A 27,615-nucleotide genomic window follows, 5' to 3' on the forward strand; every position below is an offset into this window, starting at 1 on the left:
ATCCTACCGCTGTTTAATCCCGGTCACAATTTTCCATAGATGGAATTAGAACCTGAACTATAATAGATTGCACCTCCCTCTTGTATTGAAGTATTTAGTACAGCTCTTGATATATTGAGAGAGCACTGAGGCATTTTAAGAGTAGAGATTTTTGATTTTTTTAAAAATAAAATGTTCCTACCTCAGACAGTTACCTCAGTATACTGCATTCATTAGGAAATGGAGTAGGGGCAAGCTGGCTGCGTATGTGCACACAGTTTTCTGAATAATTTGTGCCTATCTTTGACCACCGCACAGAATAAGATGCCGACCAATGACAGTTCTACAGTCCATTCACAGTGGGAATTCTGGGCAGAGGGGAAACCTTGGTAGAGTCGAGTATCAATAGTGCCTCAGGTAGAGGGGTTTCACGAAGATCTTTCCCTCAATAAAGCTTATTTTGAAAAGGTTTCTGAATTATTAAACATTCCTGTTTCAGTGATGTCACTGAGACTAAATGCCCTTAAAGTACTTCGTAATTTTTTACCCGATTGAAATGTTCTGTGCCTGTGCCTTGTTGTGAACTCTGCCTGTATGTTCTTAATTGCATGTTCTTGTAGGTCATTTGGTGACGTGTAAGTTAACATTGAAGCAGGCTAGGGTGTGGCACTTTCGAAAATAACTACTTGTCTAAGAGATGAGATGTTTAAAAAATTAACCTATCCCGTCAAAAAATCCACTTTTCTCCTTCAGTACCATAGAGTGAGAGTTCTTACTATGTCAGACCTCTAATACTACCCTCTCGGATTACACCAGACAGTTCTCATACCATGTCAGGGGTTAGAGTCTAGCAACCTTCGGATGATTGACAATCTCTGCATGTGCAGTGGCTTAGTGTATGTATAGGCTCTGCTTAGGCCAGCTTACCTATCACGGAGGGGCTGTGAATGTGCTTGTGCTTTCATTATGCATTTGCACAGTTCTAAATATATCATTGTTCTTACTTTATTCTACTTTCTGAAGAAATTTCTTGAGAATTGCATTGTCACGTTTCAGGCAAACTAACAGGCGTTTTTACATAATGTTACTATAAATAAACCCAAAGAATATTTATGGTCTTTAACGGCTAGGTTGACATGCAACTGCATGTCAAGCAAACCCCTCCTTCTTTACAGTCTGATTTTCTCCACAGGGCACCACTGTAAGTTTTGGTCAAATTACTTTTTACTGCATCACAACTCCTTTATTTGCCACAATAGTGGACATATACAGAATACTCTAACAGCGACTGTGCTCGCACATTTTACAACTGAATGAACTCAGTAAGGTCCTGCCAGAGTCAAAATGGCCCAAATCTCAAAGCTTTAAACATCTGTATGTTTAGTTGGCACATGCAAAAGTTGCTATTGCACTCGTAAAATGATTTCTTTTTGTTATGACTTTCGAGTGAGTAAATCTAATCACAGGGTCTGGGAGTGGTTGTAAAATGTTAATCCGGGGTGAAATGCTGTGTGCGTTTGTGCACCCATATTAAACTTACACATTATGGATATTCACAAACACCTCTCCAAACTCTTTTTCCCCTGGGAAAAGGTTGGAAACGTATTCCTAACAAGCATTTGCAATTTAAAAATGTTTTTATTTGTGTTTTGTAGAGCGCTGACTTCACCCGTTAGGGTATCAGAGGCGTTACAGGGCTAACAGGTTGTATACAAATAAGACTTAGGTAGGGGGGTGGAACATTTGGGATAAAGACAAATACCAACATTTTACAAGAACGAAGGTCCAAGAATATAAGGGTGGAGTGCCAGGAGGTGCCGGGTGGATAGCATCAGGTCAGTCCAAGGTGTAGTAGTAATAGAATAAAAACAAGGTCGCTGAAGATGAGTGCAATGCAAGAATTAGGAGAGGAATTTGCCTATTAGGAAGGTTTTGTCTTCCTTTTTAAAACGTGCCAGAGACGGAATTCCTCTAATGGCGGAAGGGAATGAATTCCATATTCTTGGTGCGGCCCCAAAGAACGCAAGATAATAGGTATTTTCATTTCGAAAGCGTTGAGTCTGGAGCAGGTCTCTGGAGGACAAGGAGTTTCTGGCTCCTCCGGACACCATTTAGTGTATAGAGCCTTGTGAGTAATACATGCCAGTTTTTGATGGATTCTGGCTTCAAGAGAAAGCCAGTTCAGAGCTTTCACATTTGGTGAGATGTGGTCGAATTTATTTGAACCTGTTAGGAGTCTGGCGGTGGCATTGATGCAGGCATTTAGGGTGAGGGAGATCTTGGGTAGGCCAGAAAGGGTAGATCATCCATATTCAAGTCTGGAGATAACTAGTGCATGGACTGCCATTTTTAGGTCGGGAGTGTCAAGGAAAGGTTTTAGTTTTCATAGATAGGTCAGGTGAAACCTGGCGGTTTTGGCCATCGAGTTGATGTGGTCACGCCTATTCCAGCTGCTGTCCAGGGTTATTCCAAGGGATTTGGCAGAGTCCACTATGGTCGGTGAAATGCAATGCAATCGGTCTCGTCTCTGGGACCTTATATGTATTTAGCTATGCAGCACATTAACCTAGGTGCTGAAACATCTACTGTTCTTTATCATGGAGGGAAAGTAAGCACCAAACTGTGTGACACGCCAGGTATGGAACACATGGGGAGAAACATTGCCTTTCATCTGGAAATGGTATAGTCCAAAGCTTTGTTTTTAATATAAAATCAGGGCCTTCGGTGGTCATATCACAGAAAATAGAAGATTTGAAAAAAATATTATTGTCTACGGGTGCTCGTGGAAGACAATTTCTATAGACTGGAATCTAGAGAATGCTAAAGTGATTTTGGTATTTTACTGACCTCTGCTGGTCATTTTCTATCATTACATAGAAGGGTAAATCCAAAAGTACTGGGACCTGGGTAATCAATGTTACGGGGAAAGTAGTCCCAGTATATACATTTAGAGAACACAAATAATTATTTGTACGTATTCAAGAGTAAAAACAATTATACAGTTGATTCGAGAGGAATGTTATTTAATCACATCCTCATCAAAACATATTTTTGACAAAACTCTTCACTGGATATGTACAATGTGCCCAAAGAAAAAAGGGAGGAAGTGGGGTAGGTAGGTGTTTTTTTGTGAGGAATTGGGGTTGAGTGGAAAGTTTTAGAGAATCAGTGTGGTTACAAAATGCATAGTTGACATCACAGAAGCATATTACTAAGCCACATAAAGAAACAATTGTAGACCTAGCCCATATAATGAAACACAGTAACAATAATTCTGTTGTTCATGGATAGGTAAAGATGTAAAAATCGACGTTTCAACCCTTGATAGATGTAGGTTGAGTTCCAACTTACTATGGGGTCTTCCTCAGGACTGGGATGTGTGGTGGGAGTGGGAAAAGACAGCTAGGGTCAATAAAAAATAAAATGAAGCTAACGAAAACGCACCTACTAATGAAAAAGCGTGGATATTGCCAAAAGACGCCACACTTGTGGCGCAGAATCAGAGGGAATAGAGGGCCAGTAGGATCCTAGAGAAGAGAGAGCGCGATATCACCCGCAAAGTAAGGTATATACATGGGTGGCCTGTCAAAAGAACACCAAATTCCATAATTATCGAAGCCGGTGACCAAGCTAATCTGGTATCATCATCTTACACATATATCATAAACATGCCACGGGGAGGGACAGAGAGTTTCCTCCTCTTCGACCGATTCACAATAGATGAACAGTAATGTGCGTACTGGGAGACAATGGCATGCAAGGCCTATTACTCAATTAATTAACAAAACCATAGTAACTCAGGGCCATGTCTATCGCTGAGTATAATTTATTACAAACCTATTCAGTTGCTTAAACAATGAGGAACATAAGGTTTCCTTCATTTTGCCTAGTTAAAGGTAGCCGTTCGATAAAATATACACCAGATATTAATTGACCAGTCAGCGCACTAGATTAACCGAAACATAAGCCGCCAGACACACAACAATGGATAAAAATAGATAAATACCTCTCAGTAGGTTTGTGCCTTAATTGTGTTATTATGAAAAATAGAGAGAACATTAGAAGAATAAAACCTCTATCCCATACGGAACTGGGCAAAATCAAATTAATATGTAGAAATGCTTGGCCAAAAACTCACCGAGCCTCGGTGGTCTAGGAAATTCAATTTCAAAATCAAAAAGGGACAGCCCATGCCTCAATCTGTATGTATCAATAAAGGCATCCTTGCAGTAATCAGAACATAACGGTAAATTTCTATCAACACCGTTAAATAGAGGCAGTTGAACAGAACAAAAAGTTCCTAAGCGGAAGCAGATAAGTCCTAGGGCTGATCTCTAGAGCCCACAGAGTACATATACATATAAGTATATATTAAAGAATATACAACAGGTCTTGAATGCTCGACCTAAAAAGGGAAGGGGTAGCACATTTTCTAGGATGGGATGGGGTAAGAGTTTACTACCAGGGAAAATATATTTTCCTGTTTGTCAAAAAAAAGGAATATGCTACTTACCAGTATGCATCTGTTCTTGGCATAGAGGGCTGCAGAGTAGTACATTATGAATAGATCGCCATCTGGTGTTGGGCTCGGATGATTGCACTTGTTTTTCTCTTGGAGAAGTCTTTTGTAGTCACAAGGCTGGTGACTCCTCCCTTGGGTGACAGTGCGCATGGGCATCGGCTCCATCCTTAGATTGTTTTGCCATAGTAGGGTTAGATGGAGTAGTATGATAGAATACAGAAAGAGATGCCCATGTAAGTGTATCTAAATAAGATATTGTTGGAACAGACACAGGTTTCCGGGGAGGCAGGGAGGGCATGTACCACTCTGCAGCCCTCTATGCCAAGAACAGATGCATACTTGTAAGTAGCATATTCTGTTCGAGGCATATGGGCTGCAGATGGTACATTATGAATAGATTACACAGCAGTTACCTCCCTAGCGGTGGTCACCAGTGTCTGTTGCAACAGTTTGAAATAACGTTTTTAATACAGCCTGGCCCACATTTGCTTGTTGTCTTGCCTTCACATCAACACAGTAGTGTTTTGTGAAGGTATGCGGTGTAGACCAAGTTGCTGCTTTGCATATGTCATCTAGGGGAATGTTCCCTAAGAATGCCATAGATGCCCCTAGTTTGCGTGTAGAATGAGCTCTAGGGGGAACAGTTAGTGTTCTTTTTGCCTTTATGTAACATATCTGTATACATTTAACAATCCACCTGGCAATCCCTGCTTTAGATATAGGGTTGCCTTTATGTGTTGGGGAAAACGCTACAAACAGTTGTTTAGTTTTTCTGAAAGTTTGTGTTCTTTCTATGTAATATAATATTGCCCTTTTGACATCTAGTGTATGTAGGGCCCTCTCTGCTACAGTCTGTGGCTTTTGAAAAAAGACTGGTAGTTCAACTGGCTGATTGATGTGGAATGCTGAAATTACTTTAGGCAAGAACTTTGGGTTTGTTCTAAGAACCACTTTATTCTGGTGTAACTGTAGAGATGGTTCTTGTATTGTTAATGCCTGTAACTCACTCTCTCTCCTGAGGGAGGTAATGGCTATAAGGAAAGCCACCTTCCATGTAAGAAATTATATTTCACACCTATGCATAGGTTCAAAAGGTGGTCCCATTAGTCTGGTGAGTACTATGTTGAGGTTCCAGACTGGAGAAGGTGGTAGTCTTGGTGGAATAACTCTCTTGAGGCCTTCCATGAAGGCCTTGATTGCCGGTACCCTAAACAGGGGTAATGTTGCCTGTTTTGTAGGTATGCTGCTATAGCTGCAAGATGTACTCTAATGGAGGTATAAGCAAGGTTACATTGCTGTAAGTGTAGTAAGTGGCAAATAATACTTGGTGTAGATGCGTCCAGAGGGTTGATGTTGTTACTGTTACAGTATACAGCAAACCTTTTCCACTTTGCTGCATAACAAGCTCTGGTGGTGGGACGTCTTGCTTGTTTAATAATTTCCATACAGTTTGGAGGTAAATTTAAGTATCCAAATTCTAAGACCTCAGGAGCCAGATCGCTAGGTTCAGTTGTTTGGGATCTGGGTGCATTATTTCTCCATGGTTCTGTGTAAGGTGCCTGGGTGAGATTTTTAGTTTTTGGTGTGGCCCCTGTGAGAGTTGTAGGAGCGTGGTGAACCACGGCTGCCGTGCCCACGTGGGTGCTACCAATATCATGGTCATTGAATGTTGTTGCAGTTTTCGAAACACAAATGGAATTAGTGGGAGAGGGGGAAAAGCGTATGCAAATTTGTTGGACCAATTTATCCATACTGCATTGCCCTGCGACAGGTGGTGTGGGTACCTGGATGCGAAGTTTTGGCATTTTGGGACGTTGCCTTTATTAGCCAGTCGTCCAAGTAAGGGAAGACATGTATCTGCTGTCTTCTTAGATGTGCTGCAACCACTGCTAGGCATTTTGTGAACACCCTTGGTGCTGTTGTAACTCCAAACGGAAGGACTTTGAATTGATAATGCTGTCCTTCTATTACAAATCTGAGGTATTTTCTGGGCTTTGTGATTTGGGATATGAAAGTAGGCGTCTTTTAGATCCAGTGTAGAAAGAAAGTCCCCTTTCCTCAATAAAGGAAGTACTTGTTGGAGCGTGACCATGTGGAAATGTTCCGAATTTATGTATGCATTGAGAGGTCTGAGGTCTAGTATAGGCCTTAGAGATCCGTCCTTTTTGGGAATTAGGAAGTATAGAGAGTCTACTCCTGTTCCTTGTTGATGTTGTGGAACCTCCTCTATCGCGTTCTTTTGTAGCAGCGATAGCACCTCCTGTTTAAATAATGTCAGATGATCTTGACTCTTTGGACGCTGTCTGTGGGGGATGTTTGGTGGGGTAGCAGTGAGTTCTGGTCAATAACCATGTAGGATAATTTGTCTCACCCACCTGTCTGATGTGATGTTTTCCCAGACAGGCAGTGTTAGACCTGACACCCTTGGCGTGGTTTTTCCCCATCTTTTTGCTGACCAGTGTCAGAGGGTAAGTGCTCCCTCTGTAAATTGTCATATTGATTGGGTATACCTGATTGGCATATTTGTATCACCATGAAGTCCCTAGTAAAGTGCACTGTGTGTGCCAGGGCTGGTGATGACAGATGCTACTAGTGGGCCTGCAGCGCAGATTGCGCCACCCACATGAGTAGCTCTAAAATGGTGTCTCAGACCTGCCAGCGCAGAGCCTGTGTGCAGTCAGCGGACTGCCATGTCCGCCTGGCCAGTGTCCCCACTGGCTGGGCCTAACCCTCCCCTGTCTGTGCACATCAGTCACCCCTATGGAAGGCTCCAGGTACCTCCCTGGGCAGGGTGCAGTGTATGGATAGGGTAGAGCATGTACTAGTGCAGGTAACATGCTCTGGTAGAGAGCAGCAGCCATTTTGTGTGCTCACTGCTGTAGGGCTGCCTTGCTCCATATAGTAACATGGGGGAGGCTGGTCCCATTGGATCCCAGCCTATCTTCCTATAGGAACAAGATGGAGCATAAGTGAAAGATATCCCTGAACTCAGAATTTAATAACACATCTTTCAGGAAGGGTTATTTTTGAATTCGGTGTTTGAGAATAGTACTTTTAGAAAGTGGCTGTTCTCTTGTCTAAACCTTTCTGTGTGCCTGGGCCTGTGTGTGGATTGCCTGTGTGACAGGGGCTGCAGGACCCCGGAGGGGGTCGGAGTCAGCCCAGGGGTGAAAGGCAACATCTGTTGCCAGGGAAGGGGGAGGAAGAAGCACCTGATAGTGCCGGGCTGTGTCTGCCTGACCACCGTGCTGGCTAACTCCCCTGCCGGCCCACTGTCACCTCTGGCCCTGAAGCTGACAGGAAGAAGAACACCAGAAACATTCCAGTGCTCAGGGCCCCCTTGCACAAAGACTTCAAAGGACTTCAAAGTCTTTTTGGGGTATAAGGGAAGGACCCCTGGCTACAGAAGATTAGATTCTAAGATTCTACAATCAAGAGGAACCTCTGCCAGAAGAAGGACGGCTGCAGGAGCTGAGGGAAGATTGCCTTGCTGTGTGCTTTAAGGGCTGACCTATCCTGCTATCCAACTGAAGGAGAGGAGAAGAAAGGGACTTTGCTGTGAGCTGTGACCCTGCCTGCCTGAAACTACTAAGACTTTGCTGTGTGCTGTGTCTACAACCTGAATCTCCAAGGGCCTGAGAAGAGCTGGCTCCCTGTCTGCAACCCAGGAACATAAAGGTTGCCCAAGGATAACAAGACTCTGCTGTACCCCCTGAAGCTGCTGTGTGGCAAGGAGATCGCGGAATTGCTGTGTGCAGGGAAACTCGGGGACTGCTGGACTAATCCCTGCTGATTGCCCCGTGTAGCGCGCTGGCTGCTCTCTGTTCTGCTTGAGAGCGCCGCGCTGACTGCTAACTGCGGTATCTTGAGATCGACGTGTTCATCGACACGTACTTGGGGGGGCCAGAGGGTTCTGAGGCTTTCTAGCGTGGCACGGGTTAATTCCGCTTGACCCGCTTCAGCATCGCCGTGGGCCCGGGCCCTGAAAGCACCCTCGAGGGTCTGCTCGCAGCCACGAAGGGGCCGCGCTGTAGTTGGCTGCCGCCGGAGGCCGAGGGAGAAACGCCGCGACCGGATTGGTCGATTTCCCCAGAGCAGGTGGTGACGTCGCGGGAGGCTCGGCAGAAGCGCCGCGACCGGATTGGCTGATTCCCCGGAGTGACGGTGACGTCATGGGGGGCTCGGCTGAAGCGCCGTGACAGGATTGGTTCCCGTCGTCAAGGTCCTCGTCTGCCTGCATAATCACCACCGGGACCGGGGAAGACTGACCCGACCTCGCTGAGGGAAGTGTACGAGTGCTCGAGCCCCCGGCCTGCCGTCTCTGCTCCTCGCCGCCCCCGCGAGACTGGGAGCGGGCGGAGAGCCTGCTGAGACCGGCCGGGCCCGAGCGCGAGTGAGCGCTGGCAAGGGAGGCTCGCCTGAGGCAGAAAGAAGTGCCGGGGGAGGGAAAAGGAGTCCCCCCGGCCCTCGGGTGAGACGCGCTGCAGCGCTTAGCATTCCTGGCATAAGGGGCAGATCGACTTGGCTATTTTAAGCGCTGACATTGTTGTCCTGGCTCGCTTTGAGAGCAAATTAATTAGAAATCAGTGGCAATATTTTTACCTGCTGATTTAAGTGACTTGAGACATTTCTTTTTACTATACAAACTTCCTGAAACCATGTACCACCTTAAAGATTAAGTGCAACCATCGAAAAGAAGTGCTACGTTTTTATAAATGAAGTAATTACCATGCAACTGCTTGATTTACTTTGCTGAAACTAGATAAAGTTATATATTTTTATAAAATATACTTACCTGTGTGGTCTCAGTTTGTGGTGGATTGGGGATTATTGTTGTGTTAAGTGCAAATGTTATCCACATTGCCTCTGTTTAGCCTAGACTGCTCGCGCCATGCTACCTAAAGGGTGAGCAGGGGTTATCTCAGAGGGTTATTCCTTCACCCTGACTAGAAGCAAGGGTCCCTACTTGGTCTAAGGTACTTACCTCTGCCAACTAGAGACCCCCAGTTCTAACATTGTTGGACAGCGGTGCGGATTTTGAACTAATAATTGCACTTGACCTGCAGTGATTTCTTGTACATCACTAGTCTAGTTTAGCAGCACAGGTTGCGCAGGATTTTTTCTTTTTGGTGAAACCTTTTTGTTGAAAAGGTCAGGAAGCATCATGTCTCGGAAAGCGCCAAGCGTGACTGTAGAAGTGGTAGGGGAATTTGAAATCCAGGAGTTGTTCATCTATAACAAGGAGCAACTGAAAGCATTCTGCAAACAGCTTGGATGCCCAGCGAAGGGCAGCGCAAACAAGGAAGAGCTACAGAAAGCTCTGAGGGCCTGGTGGGAGGCCAAACATGGTGATCCAGAAGCTGATACGGGAGAGGGTGGCGCACAGGAGAATGTTTTTCTGCCTAGTGATTTGCCAGTGAGGAAGCCAGGGTCTAGGACCGGCACCAACCACTCCGGTAGGATTATTTCTCCAGAGGAAGTGGAGGAGAATCAGAGAGCTAGGACCCATGAGATTGAGCTTTTTAAGCTCAAAACCCAAGCAGAGGAGATGAGACTGCGCCTTGAAGCTGACAAGGCGTTGGAGGAGAAGAAACTCCAATGGGCTCATGAGAGGAACATGAGGGAGCTGGACTTTAAAAACCGACAAGGGGGGTCCAGCCCTAATGGTGGTAGCGCACAACCAGTACAGGCGGGTAAGGTACACATACCAAAAGATCTGGTACAGAATTATCAGAGGGGTGAGGATATTTATGCGTGGTTTAGATCGTATGAACTTGCCCTAAAGATGAATGAAGTGCCTGAGAGGAATTGGGGGGCAGGATTGTGGAAGCATTTTGAGGCCTCTGGGAGGGATGTCTTGGCACCCTTAGAGGTAGCAGGTACTTTATCCTACCCCGCCATGAAGGAGGCTTTATGCCTCAGGTATGGGCTCACTGCAGAACAGTACCGCCAGAAGTTTAGGAACTTCAAGAAGCTTGATTCAAGTACTTGGGTGGAGTGTGTGAGTATGTACACGTGTGCACTGGAAGGTTGGATAACGGGCAGCAAAGTTACTGATTATGTGGGGTTGTGTCACTTGATTAGTAGGGAGCACTTAAGTAGTTTATGTGTCCCCGAGCTGCGCCAGCATCTTTTGGATAGCAAGTTAACTGACCCCAGTGAGCTTGCTAAAGAGGCGGACCGGTGGACTAGCACCAGGGTCCACAAGGGGGTGGTAAGTACCCCAGCCAAGGGTGGACAGGGTCCCCAGCAGAAGAGTGGGGGGGACACGGGCAATCAAAAGGAATCTTCTAAAGGGCCCCAAACTGGTTCCCAGGAGAAGGTGTCTACACCCCCCAAGTCTAAGAAGTCCTGGCCCCATAAAGGCACACAGGACAAAAAGACCCCACCTACTTGCTATTCGTGTAGGGAGGTGGGGCACATTGCCCCCAAATGTCCAAAGAAACCTCCACCACCCTCTGGTGCTCCAGCACCGGCGTTAGCCAGTGTAGCTTTGGGAGGGGATTTGATTTCTAGTGGGGAGAAGGGGTTAGCATTGATGACCCTTGTCTCTCTAGGAGACCAAGAGATGGCCCAGGAAACTTTGCTGCCCCAAAACACTAAGAAATACGGGCAAAAGGTGACCATCAATGGACGGGAGGTAGAGGCTCTGAGGGACACAGGGGCCAGCGTGACATCTGTCAGGTGTCGATGGGTGTCTGAAGAGCAAATTGTTCCCGAGGTACTCCGGCCTGTGGTGGCAGCTGACAGTTCAGTGCGCTACTGCAAGTTGGTGAAAGTTCCATTTGAATGGGGAGGAGTCTCCGGTATTTTGGAAATTGTTGTAAGTGATGCCTTGCCTGTAGATTGTCTATTAGGTAATGACCTGGAGAGCTCCCCATGGAAAGAGGTGGAGCACAGGACTCACTTGGAGATGTTGGGTTTGCCTGCGTGGATCTGTGTGTCCACCCGGGCAATGACAGCCAGAGAGGGCAGTCTAGCAGAGCTGGAGCCTGGAACAATGGCCCAGGAACCGGCCAAGAGAAGAAGGGGTAGAGGGCGCGGGAAACCGGCCCCCACTGTTCCCACGGTCCAGGAGGAGGCAGACCCAGAAGGGGATGCCCTGGAACCTACAGGGGAGCAGGTGGCCGAACTAGGGGAATTGCCTGAACTGTCCCAGTGGCAGCAAGAAGGTGGTCCCCCCAGGGAGGAATTCTGCCAGGCTCAGAAGGAGTGCCCTTCTCTCGTTGGTATGCGGCAGCAGGCTGCCGACCAGGCCGCAGGCCTGAGGTCCCAGGAGCATTTGATCTACTGGGAGGATGACTTACTTTATAGTGAGCCTAATTTCGCTGAGCCCGGTGCAGCCCGAGTGCTGGTAGTGCCCGAGCGCTTCAGGAACTTCCTACTGGGTCTGGCTCATGACGTGCCTCTCGCAGGACATCTGGGGCGAGACAAGACCTATCACAGGCTTGTCACCCATTTCTACTGGCCCCAGATGAAGAAGCACGTCACTGCCTTTTGTAAGTCTTGTCAGACTTGTCAGGCCAGTGGCAAGAGCGGAGGGAAGTGCGTGGCACCCCTCCAACCCTTTCCCGTGGTGAGCACCCCTTTCGAGCGGGTGGGCATTGACATCGTGGGGCCCCTGGATCCCAAGACAGCCCTAGGCAACAGGATTATCCTGGTCTTGGTGGACCATGCCACTCGTTACCCGGAAGCCATCCCGCTCAGGACAGTCACGGCCCCAGTGGTGGGCCGTGCCCTGATGGGGATCTTTTCCCGTGTGGGATTTCCCAGGGAGGTGGTCTCGGACAGGAGGACAAACTTCATTTCTAGGTATATGAAGTCCCTGTGGGCGGAGTGTGGGGTGACATACAAATTCACCACTCCTTACCACCCTCAAGGAAATGGGTTGGTTGAGAGATTCAACCGCACCTTGAAGGGCATGATTATGGGCCTAGAGGAGCCCATGAGGCGGAAATGGGACGTCTTGTTGCCATGCCTGTTGTTTGCCTACAGGGAGGTGCCTCAGAAATCCTTAGGGTTCAGCCCCTTTGAGTTGCTGTATGGCCACCCTGTCAGAGGGCCTCTTACTCTGGTGAAGGAGGGGTGGGAGAAATCCCGTGGGAAAACCCCTCAGGATGTGTTCAGCTATGTACTGGCCATTCGCAACCAGACCAAGCGCTTCAGGAAGCTCGCTCAAGAGAACCTGGAGGCTAGCCAGGAGGAAATGAAGAGGTGGTATGACCAGAACACCTCTCTTGAGGAGTTCCAACCTGGGCAGAAAGTGTGGGTGATGGCGCCGGTGGAGCCTTGTGCGCTCCGTGATAAATGGTCTGGGCCCTATGAGGTGGTGGAGCGCAAGAGCGAGGTTACCTATTTGGTTAACCTGAAGACTCCCAGGCAACCCCTGAGAGTGCTACATGTGAACCGCCTCAAACCCCACTTTGAGAGGACTGAAGTGACTATGCTCATGGCTACAGATGCTGGAGGGGAGGAGGATAGTGATCCTCTCCCTGACCTCCTGGCAGTCAAGGAGCAGGACGGGTCAGTGGATGGTGTGGTCCTCTCCCCCACCCTGACCCCAGAGCAGCAGAAGGACTGTCACCAAGTCTTGGGTCAGTTCGCCCCCCTATTCTCCCTGAAGCCAGGAGTCACCAACTGGTGCATCCACGATGTGGACACTGGAGATAACCTGCCTGTGAAACAGAAGTTTTACAGGGTGGCTGACAAGGTCAGAGCTAGCATCAAAGAAGAGGTTTCCAAGATGTTAGCGCTAGGGGTAATTGAGCCCTCCAGCAGCCCCTGGGCTAGCCCAGTGGTCTTAGTGCCTAAGAAAGCTGCTACACCTGGTGGCCCCCCAGAACTCCGTTTCTGTGTGGACTACCGTGGGCTCAATGCGGTCACCAAGACTGACACGCACCCCATCCCCAGAGCTGATGAGCTGGTGGATCGGTTGGGAGCTGCCCGGTACCTGAGCACCTTTGATTTGACTTCAGGCTACTGGCAGATTGCCTTAACTGAGGGGGCCAAGGAAAGATCAGCATTTTCAACACCAGAGGGGCACTTCCAGTTTCGTGTCATGCCCTTTGGGTTGAAAAATGCCCCGGCCACATTCCAGAGACTGGTCAACCAGGTATTAGCAGGGCTGGAGGAATTCAGCGCAGCATATCTGGATGACATTGCTGTGTTCAGCTCCACTTGGGAGGAACACTTGCAACACCTCTGCACAGTGTTGAAGGCTCTGCAGAAGGCAGGCCTCACTATCAAGGCCAGTAAGTGCCAGATAGGGCAGGGATCTGTGGTGTACTTGGGACACCAGGTGGGGAGCGGCCAGGTGGCGCCCCTACAGGCGAAGATTGATACCATTCTGGCTTGGGAACCCCCCAAGACCCAGACTGAGATGAGAGCCTTTTTAGGTCTCACCGGGTATTACAGACGGTTTGTCAAAGGTTATGGCACCATTGTAGCCCCTTTGACAGAGCTGACATCTAGAAATCAGCCCAGGAAAGTGAATTGGACTGAGGCCTGTCAAACTGCTTTTGACACCCTCAAAACTGCCATGTGCACAGCACCGGTGCTTAAGGCACCTGAATTTTCAAGTGAGTTCATTGTGCAAACTGACGCTTCCGAGCAAGGCGTGGGAGCAGTACTCTCACAGGTCAATGATGAGGGTGGAGACCAACCAGTGGCTTTCATTAGTAGGAGGCTACTCCCCAGGGAACAGAGATGGAGTGCAATCGAAAGGGAAGCTTTCGCTGTGGTCTGGGCTCTGAAGAAGTTGAGGCCCTACCTGTTTGGGACTCACTTCCGTGTTCAGACCGACCACAGGCCCCTCAGATGGTTAATGCATATGAGGGGCGAGAATCCAAAACTGTTGAGGTGGTCCATTTCCCTACAGGGGATGGACTTCACGGTGGAGCACCGCCCTGGTACAGAACACGCCAATGCTGACGGTCAGTCCAGATTCTTCCGCCTTAGTGATGAGGACTCCCAAGTGGTTGGGTAGTTCTCCCCACTTTCAGCTGGAGGGGACACGTGTTAGACCTGACACCCTTGGCGTGGTTTTTCCCCATCTTTTTGCCTCTGACTCATGTATTTTTGATGCTGTGCTGGATTTCGTTTTTGCTGGTTTAGATGCTTTGGACCCTCTGCCACTGCTGATCAGTGTCAGAGGGTAAGTGCTCCCTCTGTAAATTGTCATATTGATTGGGTATACCTGATTGGCATATTTGTATCACCATGAAGTCCCTAGTAAAGTGCACTGTGTGTGCCAGGGCTGGTGATGACAGATGCTACTAGTGGGCCTGCAGCGCAGATTGCGCCACCCACATGAGTAGCTCTAAAATGGTGTCTCAGGCCTGCCAGCGCAGGGCCTGTGTGCAGTCAGCGGACTGCCATGTCCGCCTGGCCAGTGTCCCCACTGGCTGGGCCTAACCCTCCCCTGTCTGTGCACATCAGTCACCCCTATGGAAGGCTCCAGGTACCCCCCTGGGCAGGGTGCAGTGTATGGATAGGGTAGAGCATGTACTAGTGCAGGTAACATGCTCTGGTAGAGAGCAGCAGCCATTTTGTGTGCTCACTGCTGTAGGGCTGCCTTGCTCCATAGAGTAACATGGGGGAGGCTGGTCCCATTGGATCCCAGCCTATCTTCCTATAGGAACAAGATGGAGCATAAGTGAAAGATATCCCTGAACTCAGAATTTAATAACACATCTTTCAGGAAGGGTTATTTTTGAATTCGGTGTTTGAGAATAGTACTTTTAGAAAGTGGCTGTTCTCTTGTCTAAACCTTTCTGTGTGCCTGGGCCTGTGTGTGGATTGCCTGTGTGACAGGGGCTGCAGGGCCCCGGAGGGGGTCGGAGTCAGCCCAGGGGTGAAAGGCAACATCTGTTGCCAGGGAAGGGGGAGGAAGAAGCGCCTGATAGTGCCGGGCTGTGTCTGCCTGACCACCGTGCTGGCTAACTCCCCTGCCGGCCCACTGTCACCTCTGGCCTTGAAGCTGACAGGAAGAAGAACACCAGAAACATTCCAGTGCTCTGGGCTCCCTTGCACAAAGACTTCAAAGGACTTCAAAGACTTTTTGGGGTATAAGGGAAGGACCCCTGGCTACAGAAGATTAGATTCTAAGATTCTACAATCAAGAGAAAGCTCTGCCAGAAGAAGGACGGCTGCAGGAGCTGAGGGAAGATTGCCTTGCTATGTGCTTTAAGGGCTGACCTATCCTGCTATCCAACTGAAGGAGAGGAGAAGAAAGGGACTTTGCTGTGAGCTGTGACCCTGCCTGCTTGAAACCACTAAGACTTTGCTGTGTGCTGTGTCTACAACCTGAATCTCCAAGGGCCTGAGAAGAGCTGGCTCCCTGTCTGCAACCCAGGAACATAAAGGTTGCCCAAGGATAACAAGGCTCCGCTGTACCCCCTGAAGCTGCTGTGTGGCAAGGAGATCGCGGAATTGCTGTGTGCAGGGAAACTCGGGGACTGCTGGACTAATCCCTGCTGATTGCCCCGTGTAGCAGGCTGGCTGCTCTCTGTTCTGCTTGAGAGTGCCGCGCTGACTGCTAACTGCGGTATCTTGAGATCGACGTGTTCATCGACACGTACTTGGGGGGCCAGAGGGTTCTGAGGCTTTCCAGCGTGGCACGGGTTAATTCCGCTTGACCCGCTTCAGCATCGCCGCGGGCCCGGGCCCTGAAAGCACCCTCGAGGGTCTGCTCGCAGCCACGAAGGGGCCGCGCTGTGGTTGGCTGCCGCCGGAGGCCGAGGGAGAAACGCCGTGACCGGATTGGTCGATTTCACCAGAGCAGGTGGTGACGTCGCTGGAGGCTCGGCAGAAGCGCCGCGACCGGATTGGCTGATTCCCCGGAGTGACGGTGACGTCATGGGGGGCTCGGCTGAAGCGCCGTGACAGGATTGGTTCCCGTCGTCAAGGTCCTCGTCTGCCTGCATAATCACCGCCGGCACCGGGGAAGACTGACCCGACCTCGCCGAGGGAAGTGTACGAGTGCTCGAGCCCCCGGCCTGCCGTCTCTGCTCCTCGCCGCCCCCACGAGACTGGGAGCGGGCGGAGAGCCTGCTGAGACCGGCCGGGCCCGAGCGCGAGTGAGCGCTGGCAAGGGAGGCTCGCCTGAGGCAGAAAGAAGTGCCGGGGGAGGGAAAAGGAGTCCCCCCGGCCCTCGGGTGAGACGCGCTGCAGCGCTTAGCATTCCTGGCATAAGGGGCAGATCGACTTGGCTATTTTAAGCGCTGACATTGTTGTCCTGGCTCGCTTTGAGAGCAAATTAATTAGAAATCAGTGGCAATATTTTTACCTGCTGATTTAAGTGACTTGAGACATTTCTTTTTACTATACGAACTTCCTGAAACCACGTACCACCTTAAAGATTAAGTGCAACCATTGAAAAGAAGTGCTACGTTTTTATAAATGAAGTAATTACCATGCAACTGCTTGATTTACCTTGCTGAAACTAGATAAAGTTATATATTTTTATAAAATATACTTACCTGTGTGGTCTCAGTTTGTGGTGGATTGGGGATTATTGTTGTGGTAAGTGCAAATGTTATCCACATTGCCTCTGTTTAGCCTAGACTGCTCGCGCCATGCTACCTAGAGGGTGAGCAGGGGTTATCTCAGAGGGTTATTCCTTCACCCTGACTAGAAGCAAGGGTCCCTACTTGGTCTAAGGTACTTACCTCTGCCAACTAGAGACCCCCAATTCTAACAGGCAGGCACTGTGATATGCGTCCCCCGACCGGTGTTACATGGTCTGGGGGGAGCTGTATGAAGTCACTGTTTTGGGGTAGGAGAGTTGCGGTTGTTGTTGTTTCCGCGACCTCTACCCTTGTTGTTGTTACCACTGTAACTACCTCTTGAATTACCTCTAGGTGATGTTGGTGTAAAAGAGGTTGATTGTTGGGTTGTGCCTGTATTTTTTGATCCGCCTCTATAGGTGAATCTACGAAAGGAACCTCTCTGAGATGACTGTTGCAATGCTCCCATTGACTTAGCCGTTTCAGTGTCCTTCTTCATTTTCTCTAACGCCTCATCTGTGCTTGAGCCGAAGAGTGCTTTCCCATCAAAAGGCTGGTTCAATAAAGAGGCTTGTACCTCCTGTTTGAACCCTGAGACTCTAAGCCATGCATGTCTTCTTAACATGATACTGATGTTTATAGACCTTGCCGCAGTGTCTGCTGCGTCTAAGGCACACTTAATGGAAGTGTTAGTTATTATCTTCCCTTCCTGTATGAGCTGTTCTGCCCTTTTTTGATGTTCCTTAGGGAGATGTGTAATGAGTTTCTCTAACTCATCGTAATGAGCTCTATCATAGCGTGCAAGTAGCGCTTGAGTATTTGCTATGCGCCAGCTGTTTGCTGCTTGAGATGCTACTCTTTTGCCAGAGGCATCTATTAACTTAGACTCTTTGTCAGGAGGAGGAGCCTCTCCTGTTGTTAGTGAGTTCGCCCTCTTACAAGCATTTGAGACCACTAACGAGTCTAGAGGTATCTGTCCCTTAATAAATACTGGGTCTTTTGGGGCTGCCTTATACTTTTTGTCAATTCTTGGGTTTAACACCCTAGCCCTCACAGGATCTTTAAATATATCTGATGTGTGAGTGAGGAGACCTTTAAGCATTGGTAGGGTCCCTGAACATTTTTGTGCAGCTGGTAGTGTTTCTAAAAGAAAATCTTCTACCTGAGGTTCAGTATTTAAATCTACCTTGTGATATTTTGCTGCCCTATTAATTAATTGTGCAAAACCCGAATTATCATCAGGTGGGGAGGGTTTTGAGGGATACAGATCAGGGTCATTATCATTATCTGTTCCTGAATCATAATCTTCCCATGGGTCTGTGTCCTCTGGGATAGTATTGCTTTCCTCCCCAGGAATGTCCCCATCCCCTGTGTCACTTTCTACATCTGTTTGAGGTGTAGATGGGCGTGGTGTAAAAGGTCGAGGGATAGCTGGTAGAGTATGAGGAAGAGGAGAAGAGGGTGTGCCCATAGGCTGTGGAGAAAGGGGAGGAGTTGTATTTGTCCCCATTGTTCTCTTCTTAGGAGGAGGAGCTTTCCCCTCCAACGGTTGCGTCTTCCTCCTTTTAGGTGGTTTTGCCACCACCTTGCCAGTTTGTGGATCAATAAACAAAGTCTTTTGTATTGGATCTATGTCCTGCTCCTGTGTCGGTACCGAAGATTTCGGGTCCGATCGGTCCTTTTGCTTCTGTGTCTCGGTGCTATGTGTTTTCGGCACCGAGAGTTTGCTCGAGTCCGATCTTTTCGGTGTCGAGGGAATCTTCGACGTCGAAGCATGTTTCGGTTTCGAAATGGAATGTCTCGACTTCGAGCTCTCTTTGGTGTGGAGCTTCGATGTCGATGTCGACGGTTTCTCGGATCCGACATAGTGATTTGCCGAGTGTTTCGGTTTAGTTGCCGAGCCAGAAGGTGGGGCGTCGGAAACTTTTTTTAGTTGTCTGACCGGGCTCGAAGGCGGGGTCGACACCAATCGGGGTTGGTTTTTTGATAAAGGGAGGTCGACACTCACGGTTTGATGAACGTCGACTTCTTCGACATCAGACTCGTCCACTTCCGACCCCGACCAGTCCTCATCTTCTTCCTCCTCGGAGTGTTTGACCTTGAACAGTTCTGGGATTGCATTTGACTCCATCCTCGATACCTCGTATCTTCGGGCTCAACGGTTTCTAATCGTCGACTTGGAGGAGAAAGCTGCACAGGCTTCACAATCCCTGGGTTCGTGGTCAGGTGACAAACAGAGGTTGCACACCTCGTGTAGGTCCTTGTGTGGGAATTTAGCACCACACATTGGTCATTTCTTGAATGGAGTCCTTTCCATGGACTCCGGGCTGGACTATGTCGAAAAAGGCCTCACGGTCTCGTCGACGTAGAGTTATAAATCTTCGGTGTGGACGTCGAAACGCATCGAAATGGAAATGAACTCGCGCCCGATAAACAACACCGTCGAATTGGAACAGGAATACGTGCCGAAATATAACTTTTTCTCAAAGTCGATCCGGTGCGCTTCGATCCTCATCCGAACCCGATGGCGGAAAAAAAACAATCTAAGGATGGAGTCGATGCCCATGCGTACTGTCACCCAAGGGAGGAATCACCAGCCTCGTGACTACAAAAGACTTCTCCAAGAGAAAAACAAGTGCAATCATCTGAGCCCAACACCAGATGGCGATCTATTCATAATGTACCATCTGCAGCCCATATGCCTCGAACATAAAGTTAGCATGTTAGCAGGCTGCACTTGCTTGGATGATTTTTTGCAAGAACAAGCATACTCTAAGACCATGTTCTGAACTAATGTTAAATTCACAGAGTCTCAGTTGAAATAGTCAAGGCTCCTGAAATTTGGGGGTGTGACGGGAATGTATACTAACGCGTTTCGGCAGACATTCGGCCTGGATCACCGAATCTGTTGGGGTGTTTTCAATAAAAGCACCACTTTATCGGCAGTGTGTGTGGTTTTGCACACTGCAACATTTTGCTGACTGATAATACGGAGATTCCAATTACCAATTTCCAGTAATCAGTAGTGAGTGCTATGTGTGCCATACATGTTTGTGTCCTCATTCACATTTTATCTCACTAGTATGATGATGCTGATGTGGATCTCAGAAATGTCATGTAAGTGTCTTTACAGGCAATAAGTGCCATTAGGTTGGTTGATATTTTCAGTGTTTGTTGTCCTGCAACTCCAGATTGCAGTCCTTTCGGGGGATTCATTTCAATAGACCTGATTTTTAAAATTTTTACTGGTGCTCACAAGCTCAGGTAAGTGATGTACAGGCGTTCCTTTAAGTCAGACATATACTCTATGTGCTATGCCACTATTCAGATTGAAACAATATGCCCTACGTTTCTACACAAGATAAATCCTAAGTAAAACCTGTTTTTTAGTTCAAATGTTCCCTACAAATTTGTGTAGCCAGTGCTGAATTGATACTAGTAAAAGACAAGAAGTTATCACTTACATTTCTTTTATTCTTTGGGGGCGTACACACCACAATCAATTATCATGTTTGGCTAAGTCTTCGGTCATCCTCCTTAGAGAGTAATGTAATCTGAAATGTTTCATTGCTTGATGTTGTAATACCATGAGCACGGATCTTACTCACAGTTGTTGCCTTTGTTCCCTTTCCCCATTCACCACAAGCTTTATTTTGCACCAGAATAATTCCTTTATTCAAAAATACATTCTATTTGTGAAGAAATCGTGCTTTTTTAGAGCATATAAAGGGAGCTGAATGATGTGTGCCAGCTCATGTTGGATCCAGCTCAAGTAAACCAAGATGTTTCTTTTCTTAATATAAGGTGGTCGCATCTTAGTTATCATTAGCAATTAAGAAAAGTAAAACCTAAGAGTTGTTTGCATTTCTTATTTCCTCATATACATTTTAATAATAGTCTATTTACTGCTTGAAAACATATAAACTACAGATTTTGTCACTAAAATTCCTACATATTTAAGAATATTTGGACCTCGACCTGCTTTAGTGCATACTTTGGCAAACCGAATTTCTGCAGAACTACAGAGCTTTCTAGACAGATAAGAGAGCTGGAGATGTACCCATTTGCCTTTGCATCTACACACCGTCTGACCTGATACCAGTATTAACATTTGGGTGCCTGGTCTTAAGAACTCCCTATGACTGGTAGGGAGCCCAAAGTAAACAGCCTAGTCTGACTTGTAAAGACATTCAATCAGATATAAGATAGAAATAGAATAATCCACTGGTAAATCTCTATCCTATTTTCATTTTCCATGTATAATGGGAAACAGCCCAGACATACATTTTGAGCTACCAAATGCCCTTATACTGGCTTAGCTTTCTCTTGTTAACACATCTGTTGATTGTTTTCAAATCTAACATCCACACTTTCTTTATGTCTCTGAATCCAAAAAGCCAAAACCTCTTTTAATGTTGGAAATAACAAGGAAAGGAGCTGGGGGCGGAGCTTGCCGGCAACGATGGCGGACGCGTAAATCCCGAGCTCCGCACCGCCGCCAGCAAAATCCGTAATTTATCCTGATTTTTGCAGAGTCTTTGGAACATTATTGATACCGCTGGTGCTGTGTGCCCCCCGCGAAGCGCTGGGGGCTGAGCTGCGCTCCTGGGCACTGCTCCGTGCCGCTATCGCCCTCGAGGATCCGGGCTGTCAACCAGGCCCCAAACAGCGGACTCGAGTGAATCAGGCGCCGCACGGCGTGCTTCGACGTGTGGCCTGAAGCGACCGCCCAGGTCCGACAATCTACGGAAGCCGGTCTCCTGACCGAAAGACTGTGGCGATATAAGCAATCGCGAGGCCCTCGACACCCGGGGCGGACCTGGAGGTCAACAACCGAAAGGGAGTAACAATCGACCCCCCTACATCGGGCTCCTGACACATCGACTGCCATTTTGGAACCTACGCGGCCTGGAAGCCTTGAAGTGCAGTATCGCTCCAGCGGCATTGCTGCCTTGGGGAAAGTCGACAAGACCCAAAGCAAACTCCAGTTCGAGACCCGCCGCACAAAGACGAGCGACCCGCAGGAAGGAGCCCAGGTCTCCCCCACAAATAGCGCCGAAGGTGCAGACTACTCGGATATAAAAACTATGCTGGGGTCTATGGAGAAGGGCATACAAGACAGTATAACAGCTATTGGCACTAAAATAGATGCCCTCACATACCGCATGGACCGCATGGCGGAGCGCGTGGACAAGCACGCGGAGCGCCTAGACATGTCTGAGCGTCGAATCACGGAGGTGGAGGAGGCCCAAACGGAGCTGGATAAAGACCGGCAGACCGTTAACCGGTTACTACAAGTCATCCAAGATAAGTCCGAGGACTTGGAGGCCCTCTCTCGGCGATCCAACATACGAATCACGGGCCTGCTGGAAACTACGCAGACAGGGAACATGGAAAAGTTTGTGGAGAAACTCTTGGTCACTCTGCTGGGAAACGACGTTTTCTCACCGGTGTTCATCGTTGAGAGAGCCCACAGCTTGCTGGGTCCGCGCCCTCGCCCTCGCCAGGGGGCACCGTCGCGGCCCATAATAGCCAAGCTCTTGAACTATAGGGATAGAGACACTGTCCTAAGACTTGCCCTCAACAAGAAAAGCCTGCAATATGAAGGGTCCGCCATATCCCTGTATCCAGACTTCACTGATAGGGTGCAGGAAGAGTGCAGACTTTTTGCGCCTCATAAAAAGCAGCTCCGGGAACTTGGACTGGATTTTGCCATGCTATACCCTGCAAAGCTTAGGATAAGCCGGCAGGGTCACTCCCATTTTTTCACGGACACAAAAGCATTACAGCAGGTCCTGAAAGGGTGGGCCAAGGACCATTGAAGAGACAATGGTAAACGCCCGGAGGCAGAGGTCGGCGGGAGTCAACTCGACGAACAGGAGTGAAGCAGGACACCAGCGTACTGAGCGGGTCGTCTTGGCACCCCCTTCACTTAGTGAAGGTACTTGAGCCTGATATTCGGGCTGGACATACCTGCGCATCGGCTCAGGCGACCAGTTATCCAAAGTGATCTAAGAGACGTGGCGCCTCCACAACAGACACATGGTGAGACTGTTCTGATACACATATCTCCATGTGCCGTGTCTTGGGGGCTGGTGGCTAAACTTTGATACCCGCTGAGGAGTGTGCGGTGCCGCGGTTGGGGGCGGCTGTGCCCCCGTGCTCTGGCCCGGGGTGACTATTCAGTGCTGTAAAGACACTTTTTGAACTTTCTAGATCCTTATGGTGGCGTTGCGCGAGGCGGCTCTCAGGCTCGTTTTGAAACCACTTGATTACTGTTTGCCTGGCGACCTCGGCCCCTGCGCTATATGCATTACCTTGCCCCACAGTGGGGCTTAACGTGTTGTATAATGGGGTAGGGTGGGGGGACCTGAGGGTCTAATCATGCAAGGCCGAACTGGGGTTGGTCCGCAGTAGGTGGAAGGGTTGGACTTGTTTTAGAGGGGATTGTTACGTTATTTTTGGGGATCTGATCTATCTGACTTTACACTCTGTGATTGTGATAGGCATTGACGTAAGCTTGCTCCATTTATGCTCAATGGTATTGTGCTATTGCTGACTCCACCTCAGATAGCGGGACATCACACACACCTAGACTAAAGGCACTTACTTGGAATGTTCATGGCCTAAATGACCACCCCAAAGTCAGGAAAGTTCTCAGTTATCTACAGCGCCAACATATACACATTGCCCTGCTCCAGGAGATGCATCTCCCTACACACAGTCACATGCTCAGATGCAGGGGGCTTGAGGGTAATATCTCCGTAGCGGGGTTCACCTCCAACTCCAGAGGGGTTTTGATATGGGTAAACCCTAAGTCCAAATTACAGATACAAACCCTGGAGACAGATGCTGAAGGCAGATTTGTTATATCTAGATGCCATTGCCCTGCCATAGACTTCACTGTAGTCAACACCTATGGCCCCAACTTTGATTCACCGGAATTCTATAAGACTCTTGCTGCCAAGGTCAAACATTTTGACCAGAGAAACATGCTGCTGTGGGGGGGAGACTTCAACCTCAACATGAACCTGACTCTTTATAGATCGACCGGTCCTGCTTGCAGACCTACGGCTGCTGCTCTGGAGCTGCAAAGTGCAATGAATTGCCTGGACTTGGGGGACGTATGACGTTCTCGCAATCCTCAGCAAGGTGGGTACACGCACTACTCAGCATATCACAATGTCCATACCAGGATAGATTACTGGCTCGCTCCCTCTTCCCACTTTGACCAAATTAGAGACTGTAGAGTGTTGCCCAGAACACTGTCCGATCACTCGCCAGTGCTGCTGGAACTACGCATTCCAGGTAAATCCATACGGCCATTCACATGGAGGTTTCCGCCTAATTCTCTCTTGGACCCGGTGTTTAGGGGAGAGCTGGCTGAGGCCATAGATGTATTCTTCGAAACTAACATTGGCTCGGTGGATAGCTTCCAGGTGGTCTGGGAGGCTTTCAAGGTCTATATCCGAGGGGTTGCGATGTCGAAACACTCGGGCATACTTAAGACCATTCGGCGGAGACTGGCGGACCTTGAGGAACAACTAGGCAAGCTGGAGCGCAGACAGTGCAACCTGGTAGACAACACAGTGGGAGAAGAGATTAAGATCTTGCTTGCAGAATATCATGAAGAAGCAGACAGGGATGATAGAGACATGGGCAAATATGCCACTGCCAGGGTGTACGGCGAAGGGGAGCGGCCAAGTGCGGTTCTGGCCAATCTCATGAAGGTTGCAAGACGGCGACAACACATCACGGTGGTGAATTCTACCGCTGGAGAACCGCTTACAGACGAGAGAGACATAGCTGATGTCTTCAAAGGATACTACTCAGATCTGTACTCCTCCAAGTGCTGTGATCTGGAAGATGAAATTAATGACTATCTAGGCCACATTGGCATCACTACATTGACCAGGGAGGTGGTTCGTTTTGGGGCACTCTCTGGCTTGAAGGTCAATTGGACCAAATCGCTGGCTTTTCCACTGACTTTCGATCACTCAGCCAACACCAATGGAATATCCGCTCCAGTGGACCACAAATTCGGTCCGCTATCTGGGGATTCAGTTACACACGGATGCGGAAATCCTCTTTAGAGCTAACTATGGCACTGCTGTCAGTAATCTAGAAGACGACGTAATTAACTGGAGTAAGCTTCCTTTGTCCTTAATGGGACGCATATCAATAATGAAAATGGTAATGCTCCCCAGATTTTTGTTTCTGTTCATGACTATCCCAATGGTTCTCCCCAAATCATTCTTTGCACGGCTGCAGCAGCAGATGATCAAGCTGGCCTGGGCGGGTGGGCAACCGCGTGTCCGGTGGACGATACTCACTATGCCATATTCAATGGGGGGGCTTGGAGCCCCGGATTTGGAGGCATATTACCGTGTAGCTCAGGCGTCACACCTACACACTTGGCTACATGGGGACCGGAACATACCGCATGTCCGCATGGAGACTCTCTTTGCAAGCCCTAACTCACTCCCACATACGATTTCCCAATCGCTTGATCGTAGAACGGGCCTATTGGACTTTGTAACAGCCACGAATCATGAATGGCATAGCCTCTTACAGATGCAAAGCGGCGTGCTGCTATATTCGCCGGAGATGCCAGTAGACTGTGCCAGATGGTTGCCCCCGCTTAAGGAGAAGGGATTAGTTACCCCCTTACAGAAACTGAACATAAAAACGGCGGGTAATCTATTTATTGATGGGGTTGCAAAGACATGGGAACAAGCCCTGGGAACCTGTGGCACGCCCCCACTCCTGACACAATTCCAGTTCCACAGGGTGCGCCGCGCTCTCAGTGACCTGCTGGGTGGGGACATGGCAGAGCCCCCTGAGGTTCCTGAGCTCACGTATGTCCTTAATACTGCTTCTCCCCGGAAACTGCTGTCCAATCTATACAAACTAACACAAGCGAGCACACATGGCAGACTGATTTAGACACTGTATTGGACGAAGACACGTGGCGATATTGCTGTACTAACACCTAGAAAGTATCACTCAATGGCCGACATAGACTGATTCACTTCAAATTCCTAAATCGGATGTCCTACACCCCAGCTAGACTGAAGATATGGCTTAAGGGATTCTGCTCGTTGCGAAAGGTGCAGCGCCCCAGATGCAGACTTTCTACACCTCGCTTGGTAGTGCCCTGGCGTCTGGGACTTTTGGGAATTTTTTTTCGGTGATATTAGCAAGCTGACGGAGGTTGTCATCACACCTGACCCATGGTGGCCCTATTAGGATACACCAAGAAGCTGTCGAGGGCGATCAGACGTCTGTAGACATGGGCTTGCTTGTGGTTCGCCGGGTGCTGGCTTGTTGCTGGATGAGAGGCCAATTGCCCACTCCTAAGCGCTGGGCGCACGACATGCTCTATTGCTGCACTCAATCTGAAAAGTATAGTGAGCTACAGCCCCCCACGAGCCGACCTAAGAACTTCTGGGGCCTGTACCAAACTTACTTGGCGAACAGAGAGGGGACCGACGGGGCCGAAGAGTGATGGTGCACTGTGTGCCATAAAGACGGCTGTGACTGGGCTGGGACTCAGAGTGTTGCCTTTGTATTGCTGTTGCGAACTGTGAAGAATGTCCCTTAACAGAAGTATAATTTGTAAATATGGTGAAGCGCCGCCTGCCTGCCCTGCCATGGGTTGTTGGCTAAATGGCTGTGCATATACTTATCAGAAGGATGCAATGATACCGTGCACGCAGAGGAAGTCAGCAATGTCAGATAGGGAGAAGGGGGGATTCTGAGCGGGACTGTTGTTTTATATTGATGTTCTCAATGTAAATGCAATAAAGAAATAAAAAACAAACAAAAAAAAACAAGGAAAGGAGCTAGGTCTATGACAATCCGCTAACAGAGATAAGTATGTTCCCAGTTCTGGGCTCTTTCTTCATCATTAAGCCATCATTTGCCCTTTTACCACTTCGGCATACCGTCACATAACTCCTTTGCACACCACCATCAGTGCATAAAGATCTCAGCCAAACTTATTTTCATCTTTTGATATGGGCACTCCAGCAGATCCTAGATGAGGTGATTCTACCTAATTAATTTGCTTTGATCTCAGTAGTTTGTCAGAATAGCTTTCTAACTTATAAACAGGGTTCTACTTGTAATGTCACTTTAATAATTAGTTTCAGCATAGATGGGAAGCGAACAACTGCAATGATACCCTTTAAAGCCTGTTAAGCGGCGAACATCTAGGCAAATGCAGTCCGGTTAGAATAGGCGTACCAATCTGGAGGACGTATGTGGCCAACACTAACCAGTCCTATCACTAGAAGACATTAAAAAATAAGACCTTGACTTTTTCCCTAGAGGACTTCTTAGAAGCATGGAAGAAATATTAGCTAACACTGGCTCTGGCAACAGAACGTGGCTCTCGAAAAAAACACATACTGACATTGGTAATGGTAAACTAGTGATCGGCTGGACCAGGGAGCAGGTCCCTGGGCTAGCTCCAACTCCACTACTTTAGGCCAGGCTCCCCGCCCGGGCCTGACCACCCAACCAGTCTTAATCACAGCCAAATCCCTGCTCAACTGTCCACGTTTTCACCCCTAATCTTTTGACTTTTGCCCCTTCCATCCCAGT

At 48.5% G+C, this 27,615-nt stretch overlaps 2 protein-coding genes across 5 annotated transcripts in view; both read right to left on the reverse strand.

The window, feature by feature from the left end:
- Positions 1 to 27,615, reverse strand: part of HECW2 (HECT, C2 and WW domain containing E3 ubiquitin protein ligase 2) — a 1,269,905-nt gene that overhangs the window by 51,639 nt on the left and 1,190,651 nt on the right. The gene's annotated exons all lie outside the window — the stretch shown is intronic.
- LOC147730650 (uncharacterized) lies at positions 17,264 to 18,156 on the reverse strand. Its single transcript, XM_086955411.1, has one exon. It carries the CDS (start codon positions 18,107 to 18,109, stop codon positions 17,264 to 17,266), a length of 846 nt encoding a protein of 281 aa, XP_086811537.1. The 5' UTR covers positions 18,110 to 18,156.

This window comes from Lissotriton vulgaris, chromosome 2_1 (genome assembly GCF_964263255.1).
Source record: "Lissotriton vulgaris chromosome 2_1, aLisVul1.2, whole genome shotgun sequence".
Classification (NCBI taxonomy): domain Eukaryota; kingdom Metazoa; phylum Chordata; class Amphibia; order Caudata; family Salamandridae; genus Lissotriton; species Lissotriton vulgaris.

Coding starts and splice junctions, on each gene's coding strand:
- LOC147730650 (XM_086955411.1), bottom strand. CDS start 18,109: ATGCTTAAAGGTCTCCTCACTCACACATCAGATATATTTAAAGATCCT.